The sequence below is a fragment of the Chiloscyllium plagiosum genome, unplaced genomic scaffold (genome assembly GCF_037043375.1).
Source record: "Chiloscyllium plagiosum isolate Xiang-an unplaced genomic scaffold, Cpla_swu_hap1 HiC_scaffold_6, whole genome shotgun sequence".
NCBI classification, from domain to species: domain Eukaryota; kingdom Metazoa; phylum Chordata; class Chondrichthyes; order Orectolobiformes; family Hemiscylliidae; genus Chiloscyllium; species Chiloscyllium plagiosum.
In genome coordinates, this window is record NW_028270144.1 from 4,424,207 (window position 1) to 4,441,419 (window position 17,213).

Here is a 17,213-nt window from a genome sequence, read left to right on the forward strand (position 1 = left end):
TTTGATTTTGGTGCTCGGCAATGAGCTGGGACAGGTGTCAGATCTTGCGGTGGGAGAGCATTTTGGGGATAGTGACCACAACTGCCTCACATTCTACATAGCTATGGAGAAGGAGAGAAGCAGGCACAATGGGAGGATATTTAATTGGGGAAAGGAAACTATGATACTATCAGACGTGCATTGGGAAGCATGGACTGGGAGCAATTGTTCCATGGAAAGGGCACTATCGACATGTGGAGACTGTTTAAGAAACAGTTGTTGCGAGTGATGCATAAATGTGTTCCTCTGAGACAGGCAAGAAGGGGTAAGATAAAGGAACCTTGGATGACGAGAGCGGAGGAGCTTCTCGTCAAAAGAAAGAAGGCAGCTTACGTAAAGTGGAGGAAGCAAGGGTCTTGCTCAGCTCTAGAGGATTACAGGCAGGCGAGGAAGGAGCTCAAAAATGGTCTGAGGAGAGCCAGGAAGGGGCACGAGAAAGGCTTGGCAGGAAGGATTAGGGAGAATCCAAACGCATTTTACACGTATGTGAGGAATGAGAGAATGATCAAAGAAAGAGTAGGGCCGATCAGGCCTGAAGAAGGGCTTATGCCCGAAACGTCGATTCTCCTGTTCCCTGGATGCTGCCTGACCTGCTGCGCTTTTCCAGCAACACATTTTCAGCTCTGATCTCCAGCATCTGCAGACCTCACTTTCTCCTCCGATCAGGGATGGCATAGGGAACTTGTGTATAGAGTCTGAGGTGGTAGGGGAAGCCCTAAATGAGTTTTTTGCTTCTGTCTTTACTAAAGAAAAGGACCTTGTAGTGAATAAAACCATGAGGAGCAGGTGTGCATGCTGGAATGAATAGAGATTGAGGAAGCTGATGTGTTGACAATTTTGACAAACATTAAGATTGACAAGTCGCCAGGGCCAGACCAGATTTGTCCTCGGTTGCTTTGGGAAGCGAGAAATGTGATTGCTTCGCCGCTTGCGAAGATCTTTGCATCCTTGCTCTCTACCGGAGTCGTGCCGGAGGACTGGAGGGAGGCAAATGTAATTCCTCTCTTCAAGAAAGGAAATAGGGAAATCCCTGGCAATTACAGACCAGTCAGTTTCACGTCTGTCGTCTGCAAGGTGTTCGAAAGGATTCTGAGGGGTAGGATTTATGACTATCTGGAAGAGTATGGCTTGATTAAATGTAGTTAGCACGGCTTTGAGAGGGGCAGGTCATGCCTCAAATCTTATTGAGTTCCTTGAGGATGTTACTAGACAAGTTGATGAGGGTCGAGCGGTGGATGTTGTGTATGTGGACTTCAGTAAGGCATTTGATAGGGTTCCCCATGGTAGGCTCTTTCAGAAGGTCAGGAGGAATGGGATACAGGGAAATGTAGCTGTCTGGATACAGAATTGGCTGGTCAATAGAAAACAGCGAGTGGTAGTGGAAGGAAAATATTCTGCCTGGAAGTCAGTAGTGAGTGGTGTTCCACAGGGCTCTGTTCTTGGGCCTCTACTCTTTGTAATTGTTATTAATGACCTGGATGAGGAGATTGAAGGATGGGTCAGCAAGTTTGCAGTCGACACAAAGGTTGGAGGTGTCGTTGACAGTATAGAGGACTGTTGTAGGCTGCAATGTGACATTGACAGGATGCAGAGATGGGCTGAGAGGTGGCAGATGGAATTCAACCTTGATAAATGCAAAGTGATACATTTTGGAAGGTTGAACTTGAAAGTTGAGTGCAGGATTAAAGACAGGATTCTTGGCAGTGTGGAGGAACAGAGGGATCTTGGTGTGCAGGTACATAGATCCCTTAAAATGGCCACCCAAGTGGACAGGGTGGTTAAGAAAGCATATGGTGTTTTGGCTTTCATTAACAGAGGGATTGAGTTTAAGAGCTATGAGATCTTGTTGCAGCTCTATAAAACTTTGGTTAGACCGCACTTGGAATACTGTGTCCAGTTTTGGTCGCCCTATTGTAGGAAAGATGTGGATGCTTTGGAGAGGGTTCAGAGGAGGTTTACCAGGGTGCTGCCTGGACTGGAGGGCTTATCTAACGAAGAGAGTTTGACTGAGCTTGGACTTTTTTCATTGGAAAGGAAGGAAGAGAGGGGACCTAATTGAGGTGTACAAGATAATGAGAGGCATAGATAGAGTTGATAGCCAGAAACCTTTTCCCAGGGCAGAAATTGTTAACACAAGGGGTCATAGTTTTAAGCTGTTTGGTGGAAAGTATAGAGGGGATGTCAGAGGCGGGTTCTTTACGCAGAGAGTTGTGAGAGCATGGAATGCGTTGCCAGCAGCAGTTGTGGAAGTGAGGTCATTGGGGATATTTAAGAGACTGCTGGACATGCATATGGTCACAGAAATTTGAGAGTTCGTACATTAGTTTTACCTCACATGAGGATCAGTGGTCAGCACAACATCGTGGGCTGAAGGGCCTGTTCTGTGTTGTACTGTTCTATGTTCTATGTTCTAGCCTGTAATGTGTAAGTGGCTGATTAATCCAATTACTCTTTGAAAGATCTCACATTGCTCACGAGTAGAACCTGCATGTTTAGAGAGAAAGTGTAGTGATTGTGGTGCTGGAAAAGCACAGCAGGTCAGACAGCATCCGAGGAACAGGGGAATCGATGTTTCGGCCATAAGCCCCTCATTAGGAATGAGGCTTGTGGGTCAGGGGTCTGAGAGATAAATGGGAGGGGGTGGGATTGGGGGAAAGATAGCTGAGAATGCGATAGGTAGATGAAGGTAGGGGAGAAGGTGATAGGTCAGAGAGGAGACTGGAGTGGACAGATGGGAAAGGCGATGGACAGGTCAAGACGGCGGTGCTGAGTTGGAGGCTTAGGTCTGGGATAATGTGGGGGGAGGGAAATAAGGAAAGTGTTGAAATCCACATTGATCCTGTGTGGTTGCAGGGTCCCAAGATGGAATATAAGGCATTCTTCCTCCAAGCGTCAGGTTTTTAATGTTTGGCGATGGAGTAGGCCCAGGATCTTCACGTCCTTGACTGTGTGGGAGGGGGAGTTGAAGTGTTCAGCCACGTGGCAGTGGGGTTGGTTCGTGCGGGTGTCCCAGAGATGTTCTCTGAAACAATCTGCAAGTAGGCGTCTTTGCAGTAGAGAGATACAGTAGATGACATTGGTGGGGGTACAGGTAAATTTTTGTCAGATGTGGATTCTTTGGGGGCTTGACGGAAGTGAGGAGAGAGGTGTGGGCGCAGGTTTTGCACTTCCTGCGATGGCAGGGGAAGGTACCGGGAGTGGGGTGTGGGCTGGTGTGGGATGTGGACCTGACAAGGGAGTTGCGAAGGGAATGATCTCTCCGAAACACTGATAGGGGTAGGAAGAGGAATACATCTCTGGTGGTGGGGTCCATTTGTAGGTGGCAGAAATGGCAGAGGATGACTCTGGCGGTGGCCTCCCTTTCTATTCGTTTAGAGAGGAATACAATTTCTGTGGCTCACTCTGTGTGTAGTCGTGGACAATTTCCATTTCCTGAGTACATTTGTGATTTGGAAAAGGATGAAGATAGCATTGTTCTCGCTTCGCAGAGTGAGTCGTGGGCTCAGCCTGGTTTTGAGCAGCCTGCCCTGAACCTCCATGCACCATTTTCCCTGAACGCTTTCTGTCAACCCCATTAGGACTGAGCTTCTAAACTGTCTCACCCAGTCTTCATGAAAGTCAGCATCTCCCAATATTACTGTGAGTCCTGACCCTACAACTTAGCAATGTGTGATGTATTTTCCCCACATGTGCAGCCAGGGTGATTGTGACTGTTGTTGAAAATCCTCAGACTGTGCTTGGACGCTGCCCTTGACTGATTGTTCGAAACATAAAAACTGCAGATGCTGGAATCCAAAGAAGATAGACAGGAGGCTGAAAGAACATAGCAAGCCAGGTAGCATCAGGAGGTGGAGAAGTCACTGTTTCTGGTATAACCCTTCTTCAGGACTAGGGCTGAGTGTACAGGAGAGCTGCAGATAGGGCTCGTTGTGGAGTGGGGATCCCCACTTTGAGATGTGGCCATTTGGCTGAAGCACATGTAGAGTGCTTGCAGCATAAGCTGCTGGCACCTGGCATAATGGTGAGGTTGAGATAGTACAGTGCTGGATAGCAATATGACAGATAATTGTTGGCAACCCTGTCAAGCTGCCTGGCTTTCATCTGTGAGGCAAAACAGAATTACTGTGAACCTTTAAGTTCTGAATGAGATAGAGAAATGCAAAAATGCAAGGCATGGCAGAAGTGAAATGAGCATCTAAGTAGGCACAAAGTGAATGTGTGAAGAAAGCAAGTTAAGACATGCTCCAGCCTACAAGTTGGTACATGTCCCTGTGTGCAAGGTTACCTGGTGGTAGCGTCACAATGGTAACATGCTGCAAAATGCAACCTTGAAGTGGAGAACTGAACCATAAGTGAATTTGAGATGTGCCATGATGATGTGGTGAGGCTGTTGCTTGTCTAGTGTGCAAATTGTTGGACGATGCAGGTTATCGCTGCCACTATTATCACTAATATGTGTAGTACATAGTAGATCAACAGCATAATCACAAACTCTTGAAAATGTTACTTTTTAACATTTGCAGCACAAATCTTTTTCTTCATTCACTGTGTTCAGTTTGGGTTGTCTGACAGCATCACCTTTCAGAACAGAGTGAAAGGCTCAAAACATGGCATCCATGAGGCACAATGGACCATCATCAGCAGAATTGCATGGAACTGCACTAACCTCATGACCCAGTGTATTACCTGCATTTCGACCATTGTATTAAGCCTGGTTCAAAAAAACCTTGGAAAGAGGCCCTCCATGAGCATCATCAGGCAAACCCAAAAATGAGTTGGAGGCTTGGGTCTGGGATAATGTGGGGGAGGGAAATAAGGAAAGTGTTGAAATCCACTTTGATCCTGTGTGGTTGCATGGTCCCAAGATGGAATATGAGGCATTCTTCCTCCAGGCGTCAGGTTTTTAATGTTTGGTGATAGAGGAGGCCATCCTGAGTACCGAAAAATGAGTTGTCAACCTGAGTAAGCTACTTCACAAGTCTGTCCAAGGCCAAGCAATGGAAGCACCGTGCACTCGGCAGAGAAGGTAGAGTATACCAAATTCAAGCAGAGAGACAATCTTACAGTTACAAGGGAACCTGCTCAATTTCTCTGTCCATTAAACAAACCCAACACCTCTCACTTCCTAAACATGGTACTTAGCATTATCACAGGATGGAAATTGAAGGAATTGGGTTTCATTCAGGCACATAGGCAATTATTTCCAGTCATGTACATCCTTGGTGTCCTGGGCCTCTGAATCTGTGCACAGATCAGAATTTCAATGGCATATCCATCATTGAATCCCTGAATATCAATATCCTGGGGGCTACCAATGAGTAGAAACTGAAATTGACCAGCTGTATAAATTTAGTGTCTACAAGAGAAAATCTGATGTTGACATAACTAGATAAACAGTTAATAATTATTAGTTCATGTTGAAACTTATTTATTTTCATATCAATTGCGATGTACTTTTCTAAAATCCTTTAATTATAAAGTGACTCTAGTTGCATTAGTGGCAACCATGGTTCAGTACTAGCTTTATCACCTCTCAATCAAATGACTGTGGGCATATTCCCAAAGCCAGAGATTTGAGCATAAGATCTCACCTGTGGCTCTAGTGCAGATCTAAAGGAGGGCTGCATTGTTTCGTGAGCCATCTTTCAGATGAGACTTTAAGCCAAAGCTTTACTGTCATTTTGGTGCATGTAAAAGGTCCCATGCATTACTCAAAGAAGGAAGGAGAGTTACCCCTTGTTCCCGAGCCAACTTAATGTTTGAAATAGATGAACTGTTCATTATCTCATGGCTGCTCATGGTGCCTTGCTTTGTGCAAATTGGTGGCTGCCACCATAACCATGATTGTAGATGCAATCTTGTGATAGTGTCATGAGCAGGATACAAAGCTGTGGCGGAGTTCAGTTGTGCAAAAGGACAAACATCAGCAGGATGAAAGTGAGGCCTTAATTTCTCCATACACTAATGGTGGATTGAGCTTTAGACTGAAAGCAAAGGGAATCCCTGTTGCATATGTTTGTATATCATACATGCTCACTAAAAGGCCACTTGTCAGAGTCAAATTCTCCTTCCAATTAAGTTATCCACAAATGACCAATTCATGCCTTCACATTTGGGGAATAGGATTAAGGTTCAGCAGCAGCATGATCTGAAAGGGATTTCACTCTCTGGACGTGCTACTGATCTGTGATCTCAAAGAACAAATTCTACAGATGTGTGGGTACTACTTTTAGTTACTTTTATATACTTTTAGTTACAAGTGCCACAGAATGTTTGCTCCATTTCTTCACACACAGGGATGGATCATTAATGATACAACCAATAGAAGACCTGGTTGATAACACCAGTGCATAACCTGCAAAGTGCAACCAAAAAGAGATGCAGTGCTGCCCATGCCCCAACGAAAGCAACAAACAGTTAACTAATTAATTTTTAAAATATTTTCAGTCATGGCAAGTGGGCATAACTGCCTCAGCCAGGATTTATCACCCATCTATATCTGCACTTGAGGAGCTTGACAGTGAGTTTCCTTCATTTGCTGCAATCTATCTGCTGTAGATGGACTTGTGTTGCTGTTAGGAAGGAGTTGCAGGATTTTGACCCAGCAGCATTGAAAATACAGCAATATATTTCCAATTTAAGACTGTGTGGCTTCGAGGAAAACTTGTGGGTGTTGATGTTCTCATGCACTTGTTGCTGTTTTCTTCAAAATGTTAGAATTGTGGGTTAGAAAGTGCTGCTAAAGGAGCTTTGGTCAGTTGCTGCAGTGCCTATTGCATTTGGTACACGTTGCTGCCACTGTGCATTGGAGGTAGAGGAAGTCAATGTTTATGGTAGTGGAGCAGGTCAAGCAGGTTGTTTTCTCCTGGATGGCACTGAGCTTCTTGCATGTTATTGGAGCTATATTCATCTCGGCAAGTGGAAGGTATATTGTTACATGGCTGCCTTGAGAATTGTAGATAGTGGATAGACTGTGGAAAGACACAAGGTAAATTACTCTGTGCAGAATTCTTAGCCTCTGACCTGCTCTTCTATCCATTGTTTTTATATAGCTAGTCGATTTCATTTCCAGTCAGTGGTAAATCCCTGGGATATTGATTGTAGGGTTTCAGTTACAGTAATGCCATTTCACATGAAGGGGAAATGGTTAGATTCCTTCTTGTTGGTGATGGTCATTGCCTGGAACTTGTCTGGCATGAATGTTATTTGCCACTACTCAGCCCAACCTGACTGTTGTTCAGTTTTTGTTACATATGGACATGGACAGAGTATCTGAAGAATCTCTGAAATGGTGAACATTGAGCAGTCCCATTTTCTGCATATTGCAGCTGAAACTATCCTGGGTAGATTAGATTAGTTTAGATTCCCTTCAGTATGGAAACTGGCCCTTTGGCCTAACAAGTCCACACCAACCCTCCGAAAAGTAAGCCAGCCAGACCCGTTCCCCTACCCTATATTTACCCCTGAGAATGCACCTAACACTATGGGCAATTTAGCATGGCAAATTCACCTGACCTGCACATCTTTGGATTGTGGGAGGAAACCGGAGCACCCGGAGGAAACCCACGCAGACACGGGGAGAAACTCCACACAGTCACCCTAGGCAGGAATTGAACCCGGGTCCTTGGCGCTGTGAGGCAACAGTGCTAACCATTGAGCCATCATGCCACCCATTTGGGTGCTACCCAGATGAGTTATTGCAGTGATGTATTGGGTCAGAGATGATTGACCTCTGACAGGTATTTTCCTTTGTGCTCAATATGACTGCAACTACTGGAAAGGTTTCCCATCATTCCTAATTGATTTCAGTTTTGGTAAGACTCCTTGATGCCTTTCTCTTCCAGATGTTGCCTTGATCTCGAGGCTTTTAACCTCATCTCATCTTTGGAATTCAACTTTCTTGTCCAGATTTGTACCAAGCTTGTAACAGGGTCAGAAGTTGAGTTGCCCTGACAGAATCCAAATTGAGATAATTGAGTTGGTTATTGCTGAACAAGTACTGCTTGATTCCACCTTCAAAGGTTCCTGCTGATTATCGAGAGTAGACTGATGGAGCGGTAATTGATTGCATTAAATTTATCCTGGATATTGTGGTGAGGTTTGCTGTCAATAGTGGTGCACATGTTTTCACTAGTATCGCTGGAATGTTGTTGGGATTTTTTGGCTTTATGGTACCTAGTGTTTTCATCCACCCCTTGACATAACATGAAGTGAGTCAAATTGCCATCCATGAAGCTGGGAACCTCTGGAAGAGGCTGAAATGAATCAGTCAGTTGACAGTTCTAGCTGCAGATGGTTGCAAATGCTTTAGCATTTGATCATTTCAGACAGCTAGAGCTGAGAGTTAATTCCCTGGACTGCTCAGGCAAATTATTTCAATAGTCTCCAGAATAAGCGTGATGGTAACTTGAAATTTTTAAGATTATTCTGGTGTGCATCACCCTCCACCACCTCTACTTTGCATAGAAGGGAGGTATTCACAGAAGTGAAGAGTGAGGGATCCGATTGATCCTTGAATAAGGAGAATCAAAAGCATAGATGGTTGCCAGGAAAGCGCCGTGTTGTTAATGAATGATGGAGAAGCTCAAGCCACCTCATTATGCTATTTGTAATGTTTACATATCTCCTCTGATAAGTGGTAGGAAAAATGATATGAGCAAATTGGGAAGGAATGGTGCGGATGCAATGACAGACGCCAGAACAATGGTACAATGGTGCTGAAAGGCCTATGACAAGCACATCACCACCAGTTTTGAGGCTGAATGATTCATCACCTTATCTTGACACAACTATGGGTTGTTGTCCTCTGTTGAGTGAGCGTAGGCTTCCCTCATGGGTGTGCATATTTTGCTTCATTACATTGTTCCTTTTGTCCTGGAGGCTGCATTCAGTTTTACATTTTCACGTTAACAGTGCACTGTGCCCAAGGCCATTATCCAGCACGGCACCCTCCATTGTTCACAATGCTCCTCATGGATGTATATTGAATTAGCTGACCACCACATGAATATATTGGAAAAGCCTTCCTGCCTACAAACGAATGTTATGCACACTGCCCCTCTGTTACTGTACTTATATTCCAAAGCAAAACAATTCAGAAGTACTTAATTGACTGGGAAATGTTTTTGGATGTGCTGTGTATATGTAAACGTATATCTTCCTTTGTCTTTACATTGCATATGAAAAGGTTTGTAAAATTCTTGAACTGGCTATAGTGGATGTATAGAATAACTGGATGAACTATATGCTTGAATAAAGCTAGTCTTCTGTCATATGTGTTGGGGCCATAAAATTAAAACATAACGGGGAGTAACACATTGCAATGTCACTGAACTAGGAATCCAAAACCCCAGACTAATGTTCTGGGGACATAGTTTTGCTTCCCACTATGATAGATGGTAGAATTTAAACTCAACAAATATCTAGAATAAAAGACTCCCTAATAGTGACCATGTAACCATTGTGGAATTTAAACTTTGGAAATATCTGGAATAAAAGACTCCCTAATTGTGACCATGTAGCCGTGGTTCACGAAAGTTCTTTAGGAAAGAAAATCTGCCATCCTTACCTGGTCTGGCCTATTGTAACTCCAAACCCATAGTAATATGGTTGACTATTAAGTGCCCCCTGTGCAGGTAGTAATAGGCAATAACCATTGGCCTAGCTCTGACATGTCCATCCCATGAACTAATTTAAAAAACTTATCAATTCACCTTTTTCTACAAATAATCTTTGCAAATTTTTAGTCCTGATCTTGATGTACATGAGAAACACAATTACGAAGACAATATTATATTGTGTATTATCACGATTAAGTTATTGTTTGTTGTAAATGATGCATGATCTGTAAAACTGAAGGAACAGCACAAATGTAACCCATAAACTCATTTCCCTAATTGTTGATTTCATAAAACCCAGAGCACATGAGAGTGGTTCTGATAGCTAAATGGAAAATCTGAAGCTGATAGAAAAACTAATGGCCATTCAAATTTAAAATCAAGGCCTAAGAATTAATCAGGAGCTCATATGTCATTATATTGCCTTACTTAAATATGCACAGTGAAAACAAGCTAAAAATGAAAATGTTACTTTGTTGAAATGATTAATTAAAGAGAACCAAAATATCACGAGTTAAGTATTTTAAAATTAGTTTTTCTTATATTCCACAGTTGAAGGATATCAAATCAGCAGATCAAAAAACCACATTTTTACATTTCTTGGCACAAATTTGTGAGGAGAAATATCCAGATCTTTTGAAGTTTCCAGATGATCTGCAAAATGTGGACAAAGCAAGTAAAGGTAATAACTACTTTTTATGTTGCAAGAACAATTAAAGAATATTATCAAAATGATGGAACATTAATTTCAAATGAAGTGATGACCAGAATATATGGGCAACAGCAATTTGGTGTATAAATTGTTGTTTACACATGGAGTTACATCAACGTCAGAAGCAGGTAATGAAGATAGAAAATGCTAAAATTCTCAGGCCTGACAATATCTATGGAGAGATGTTAGCCTTTTATCAGAACTATGAAAGGTTAGAGATTTAATACAGTAATAAACGAAAGCGGGAAAAGAACAAAATGTGATGTTATTCATAAAACCAGAAGAAATTTATGTAGGACCTTCAACATAAGAAAAAATCCCAAAAGACATCAAAAGAGAGTTGGGAAACTGTCATCAATAGAGAAACAATTAAATTCGGGACAGTGAAAAGCTTGGAATTTAGGAAACACAGACATCTCAAAAGATTTAGATTGGAGAAGATTACTCACATACGAAGTATTACAACTAGACCCCAGGTGAGGTTCCCCAGCAGTTAACAATGCAAGATGGCGGCAATTGAGTCAGCAGCGTCTGTCTCCAGAGCACAACCGCTCATGGCTCATGCAGTGCTCCATCGTTGTCTTTCCAACCTTTCCTTTGTTTTGGTTGCTCTGGGGCCTCCTCCTGATGTCCTCCTGCAGGATGATGGGGCCCTATGTGTCTCCATCCGCACTCCATCTTGGGTGGCAGCGTCAGAATACAAACCAGGATCCCATTGGTTGTTTTGGAGCCCGGATCCTGTCGATCGGTTCGGAGCCAGGATCCCATCAGTTGGCTCGGAGCCAGGATCCTGTCAGTCGGTTAGGAGCCAGGATCCTGTTGGTCGGTTCTGAGCCAGGATCCCGTCAGTCGGTTTGGAGCCAGGATCCTGTCGGAGTAGGAGGTGCAGAATCCACACAGTGAGAGCGTCTCCAGCTCGGAGGCAGTGGACATGGAAGTGATAGTGCTGGTAACAGTAGAAAAGGAGCAGATTTCCCAGATCCAGGAACGATGTTGGACGATAGCGCCTGAAGGAGTAGAGAGAGTGAAGGCTGTGGAGAGGGAGAGATTAACTTTTGAAGCTGTTTCAGTTTTATTAATATCAATTAAATATTAATTTATTCAGTATTTTGCCATTTATACAAGTTGTTCAGTAATTTATTCTGTAATCCAAGATGATGCTGGAACGTGCCGACATTATCCGCTTACCACTGTCGTACAAGTGACAATATTAAATAAATCTAAATTGAGTACATTTCGCTTCCAGACAGGATACCACTATGTTCCCAAGTGAGGAGGAATGAACTGGTTCCCTTTCCCTTCTTCACCCACTCTTTGGGTTGGTTGTGATAAGGTTAATTTTAAAAAAAAACTTCCATTCTGGATATCTTTCTCCCAGACCAAATTAACTTATGGTTTAAAAGTAGCCAATTTAGCAGGTCCTTCCTCAATTAACAGAAGGGGAAAGTTTATTTGTCACCACATAAGAAAAACACGAACACTACATATACAATCCAACTAGAAATGAGCGGTGAATATCAAAGATAGCTTTGTGGATCAGTCTCTGTATTGTTCATGAGAAGTGGATATTTGGAAGTTGCAGCCATTGTAGTGATTACTGGTACCATTGACATTGGTGTTCAAAGTTTGGGAGAAGATTTGTAGCTCGGGTGCTTGTTGTTGTGGTTCTGTTCGCCGAGCTGGAAATTTGTGTTGCAGACGTTTTGTCCCCTGTCTAGGTGACATCCTCAGTGCTTGGGAGCCTCCTGTGAAGCGCTTCTGTGATGTTTCCTCCAGCATTTATAGTGATTTGTATCTGCCGCTTCCGGTTGTCATTTCCAGCTGTCCGCTGCAGTGGCCGGTATATTGGGTCCAGGTCGATGTGCTTGTTGATTGAATCAGTGGATGACTGCCATGTCTCTAGGAATTCCCTAGCTGTTCTCTGTTTGGCTTGTCCTATAATAGTAGTGTTGTCCCAGTCGAACTCATGTTGCTTGTCATCTGAGTGTGTGGCTACTAAGGATAGCTGGTCATGTCGTTTCGTGGCTAGTTGGTGTTCATGAATGCGGATCGTTAGCTGTCTTCTTGTTTGTCCTATGTCGTGTTTTGTGCAGTCCTTGCATGGGGATTTTGTACACTATGTTGGTTTTGCTCATGCTGGGTATCGGGTCCTTCGTTCTGGTGAGTTGTTGTCTGAGAGTGGCTGTTGGTGGTGTGCTGTTATGAGTCCTAGTGGTCGCAGTAGTCTGGCTGTCAGTTCAGAAATGTTTTTGATGTATGGTAGTGTGGCTAGTCCTTTGGGTTGTGGCATGTCCTCATTCCGTTGTCTTTCCCTTAGGCATCTGTTGATGAAATTGCGGGGGTATCCGTTTTTGGCGAATACATTGTATAGGTGTTCTTCTTCCTCTTTTTGCAGTTCTGGTGTACTGCAGTGTGTTGTGGCCCTTTTGAACAGTGTCTTGATGCAACTTCTTTTGTGTCTGTTGGGGTGGTTGCTTTTGTAGTTCAGGACTTGGTCTGTGTGTGTGGCTTTCCTGTATACCTTTGTGGTGAATTCTCCGTTCGGTGTTCTCTGTACCATCACGTCTAGGAATGGGAGTTGGTTGTCCTTTTCTTGGTCTCTAGTGAATCGGATTCCTGTGAGTGTGGCGTTGATGATCCGGTGTGTTTTCTCTATTTCTGTGTTTTTAATGATTACAAAGGCATCATCTACATATCTGACCCAGCGTTTGGGTTGAATTTGCGGTAAGACTTTGCTCTAACCTTTGCATTACCGCTTCTGCTATGAGTCCAGAGATGGGTGAGCCCATGAGGGTGCCATTGATTTGTTCATATATTTGGTTGTTGAATGTGAAGTGTGTTGTGAGGCACAGGTCCAGTAGTTTGAGTATGCAGTCTTTGTTGATAGGTTCCCCGTCTTGTTGTCTGTTCTGTATGTCCAGCAGGTTGGCTATTGTTTCTCTGGCTAGGGTTTTGTCGATAGAGGTGAACAGTGCCGTTACATCAAATGAGACCATAGTTTCTTCCTTGTCTATGTGTATATTTCTGATGATGTTCAAGAATTCCTGTTTCTGGATTAGTGGTGCTGGAAGAGCACAGCAGTTCAGGCAGCATCCAAGGAGCTTCGAAATCGATGTTTCGGGCAAAAGCCCTTCATCAGGAATAAAGGCAGTGAGCCTGAAGCGTGAAGAGATAAGCTAGAGGAGGGTGGGGGTGGGGAGGGGGAGAAAGTAGCATAGAGTACCTCGTTTTACCTCCAAGAATTTCTGTGTTTACTGTATAGAGTGTCTGGATCCGCTGATCAGGTGTTTCAGTTTCTGCTGGAGTTCTTTAGCCAGTTTGTGTGATGGTGTCCCTGGGGTAGTGATACTATGGGTCTGAGTGGGATGTCTGGTTTGTGCACTTTAGGTAGTCCATAGAATCTGGGGGTGTTGTTGCTTTCAGGTTTCATTCTCTGTAGGTCAAACCTGGTTATCTGTCCGTTTTTTTTAAAGGTTCCTCAGTGTGTTGTTTATCCTATTGGTGAGCTGTGGGGTGGGGTCAAACTCCCTCTTTTGGTAGGTGTTGGTATCTGCAAGTAGTTGTTGCACTTTTTGGATGTACTCTGCTTTGTCCAGGATGACCGTCATACTGCCTTTGTCTGCTGGTAGTATGATTATGTTCTATTGTTTCTTAGTGCTTTTAGTGCTTCCCTCTCCTTGGTGTTGAGGTTAGCTGTTTCGCAACAGAGAGCGGCGGGAGCTGGGCGGAAGTTCAGACGGAGCGCAAAGCCGGTCGGGAAGGTAAGTGATTACTATTAGAGTGGTTGTGTTCTAAACCCCAGGTCCAACTAAGTAGGGTCTCCCTCCCTCCCTCCTCCTCTAACCTTAATTAAGAGTCAACAGACGTGCCACAAAGAGGGTCTAAGGAAGTTTAGATCGAAAAGTGAGGCTTCAGCTCAGGACTCTTTGACAAGGAGGTTGAGTGAAGTGATTACACCACAGTTGAAGAGGGTGAAGACATGACTGCCCAGCTGGTTCAGTGCGCTACGTGCTTGATGTGGGAGGTCAATGACTCTGGTGTGTCTGGCTCGTATATGTGTGGAAAGTGTGCACATTCAGCAATTGACCGAGCATATTGCAGCGCTGACGAAAGAACTCGAAGACCTTAGGCTCATCCGAGAAAACGAGATCTTTCTGGACAAGACCTTCAGCGATGTTATTACACCAATCATGCCAGAAGAGAGCAGAAGAGAGCAAATGATGAGGAAGGCAGAGAGGAGACAGGTGCAAGAGACCCCGGGAGAAGTACCTGTCAGGAACAAGTTGAAACTTTTGGAAGCAGAGACTGATGACACTGCCAGTTCGCAAGGCGGCCAAGTTTGTCAATCAAAAGTTGCCGCAGAGGCAGAGCGGAAGAGTCGGACATCACACAGAGCCGTGGTAATAGGGGACTCCATCGTGAGAGGAACTGACCGGGGTTTTTGTGGCAGCAGACGGGATTTAAGGATGGTGTGTTGCTTTCCTGGTGCTAGAGTGAAAGACATCACGGACAGAGTGCAGGAAATCCTCAAGGATGAGGGTGAAGAGCCAGAGGTGGTGGTACATGTCGGCACAAATGATGTCGGGAAGAAGAGGAGGAACATACTACAGCGAGACTTCGGAGAACTAGGAAGAAGGCTAAAAAGCAGGACGTCCAAGGTGGTTATCTCCGGTTTGCTTCCAGTTCCTTGGGCTAGTGTGGCCAGAAACGGGGAGATAATGGACTTGAACGTGTGGTTGGGGAACTAGTGCAGGAAGCAAGGATTTAAGTTCTTGGATCACTGGGGTATATTTTGTGGTAAACATAAATTCTACAAGAGAGACGGCTTGCACCTTAATAGGTTAGGGACCAGTATTCTGGCAGGCAGGTTTTCTACTGCAACACCGCTACATTTAAACTAAGTAGCAGGGGGGAGGGGACAAGCTGGATGTTTAAAAAGGAAATTGAAGGGAAAGTTAGAACAAGAGAAGTCAAGAAAGACAACTGTATTAATGAGGCAGAAAACTCAGAAAGGCATCATGCTGTAAGGTTGAGTGAAATAAGGTTTGATGGGAAGGGTGAGAGCAGTAACAAATTAACAATACTATACATGAATGCACGAAGCATTAGACATAAGATGGATGAGCTTGAGGCTCTTTTGGAAATTGGCAGATACGATATTGTGGGGATAACTGAAACGTGGCTTCAAGTGGACAGGGCCTGGGAAATGAATATTCAAGGATACACGTGTTATCGTAAGGACAGACTGATGGGCAGAGGGGGTGGGGTGGCCTTGTTGGTAAGGGACGATATTCAGTCCCTTGCGCGGGGACCTAGAGTCAGGAGATGTAGAGTCAGTGTGGATAGAGCTTCGAAATACCAGGGGTAAAAAGACCCTCTTGGGAGTCATCTACAGGCCCCCAAACAGTAGTCTGGATGTCGGATGTAAATTAAATCAGGAGCTGAAATTGGCCTGTCGCAAAGATGTCACTACAGTTGTTATGGGGGATTTTAACATGCAGGTAGACTGGGAGAATCAGGATGGTATTGGGCCACAAGAAAAAGACTTTGTGGAGTGCCTCCGAGATGGATTCTTAGAGCAGCTGGTGCTGGAGCCGACCAGGGAGAAGGCAATTCTGGATCTGGTATTGTGTAACGAACCAGAATTGGTCAGAGACCTCGAAGTGAAGGAGCCATTGGGAAGTAGTGACCATAATACAATAAGCTTCAATCTGCAATTTGAGAGGGAGAGGGTACAGTCGGAAGTGACAGTACTTCTGTTGAATAAAGGGAACTATGGAGCTATGAGGGAGGAGCTGGCCAAAGTTCAATGGTGCAATACCTTAGCAGGGATGACCGTGGAGGAACACTGGCGGATATTTCTGGGTATAATGCAGAAGCTGCAGGATCAGTTCATTCCTAAAAGGAAGAAAGATCCCAGGAGGAGGCATGGGCGGCCGTGGCTGACGAGGGAAGTAAAGAAACATATAAAGTTAAAAGAGAAAAAGTATAACATAGCTAAGATAAGTGGGAAAACTGAGGACTGGGAAGCTTTTAAAGAGCAACAGAGGATTACTAAGAAGGAAATACGCAGAGGAAAAATGAGGTACGAAGGTAAGCTGGCCAAGAATATTAAGGAGGATAGTAAAAGCTTTTTTAGGTATGTGCAAGGCAAAAAAATGGTTAGGACAAAAATTGGGCCCTTGAAGACAGAAACAGGGGAATATATTACTAGGAACAAAGAAATGGCAGAGGAATTAAATGGGTACTTCAGATCTGTGTTCACTTGGGAAGACACAAGCAATCTCCCTGAGGTAACAGTGGCTGAAGGACCTGAACTTAAGGGAATTTATATTTGCCAGGATTTGGTGTTGGAGAGGCTGTTAGGTCTGAAGGTTGATAAGTCTCAGGGGCCTGATGCTCTGCATCCCAGGGTACTGAAGGAGGTGGCTCGGGAAATCGTAGATGTGTTGGTGATTATTTTCCAGAGTTCAATAGATTCGGGTCGGTTCCTGAGGATTGGAGGGTGGCTAATGTTATACCACTTTTTAAGAGAGGTGGGCGAGAGAAAGCAGGTAATTATAGACCAGTTAGTCTGACCTCAGTGGTGGGAAAGATGCTGGAATCTATTATAAAGGATGAAATTACTGCACATCTGGATAGTAGTAACAGGATAGGGCAGAGTCAGCATGGATTTATGAAGGGGAAATCATGCTTGACTAATCTTCTGGAATTTTTTGAGGATGTAACTATGAAGTTAGACGAGGGAAATCCAGTAGATGTAGTGTACCTGGACTTTCAGAAAACTTTTGATAAAGTCCCACACAAGAGGTTAGTGAGTAAAATTAGGGTGCATGGTATTGGGG

At 44.0% G+C, this 17,213-nt stretch overlaps 1 protein-coding gene across 2 annotated transcripts in view; it reads left to right on the plus strand.

Annotated features, from left to right (window-relative positions):
* diaph3 (diaphanous-related formin 3) overlaps positions 1 to 17,213 on the plus strand; it is a 582,462-nt gene that overhangs the window by 373,791 nt on the left and 191,458 nt on the right. For both annotated transcript variants that reach the window (XM_087987864.1, XM_087987865.1), the window contains one exon: positions 10,209 to 10,338. In XM_087987864.1, the coding sequence (XP_087843990.1) occupies positions 10,209 to 10,338 (130 nt within the window). The remainder of the gene's footprint in view (positions 1 to 10,208; positions 10,339 to 17,213) is intronic.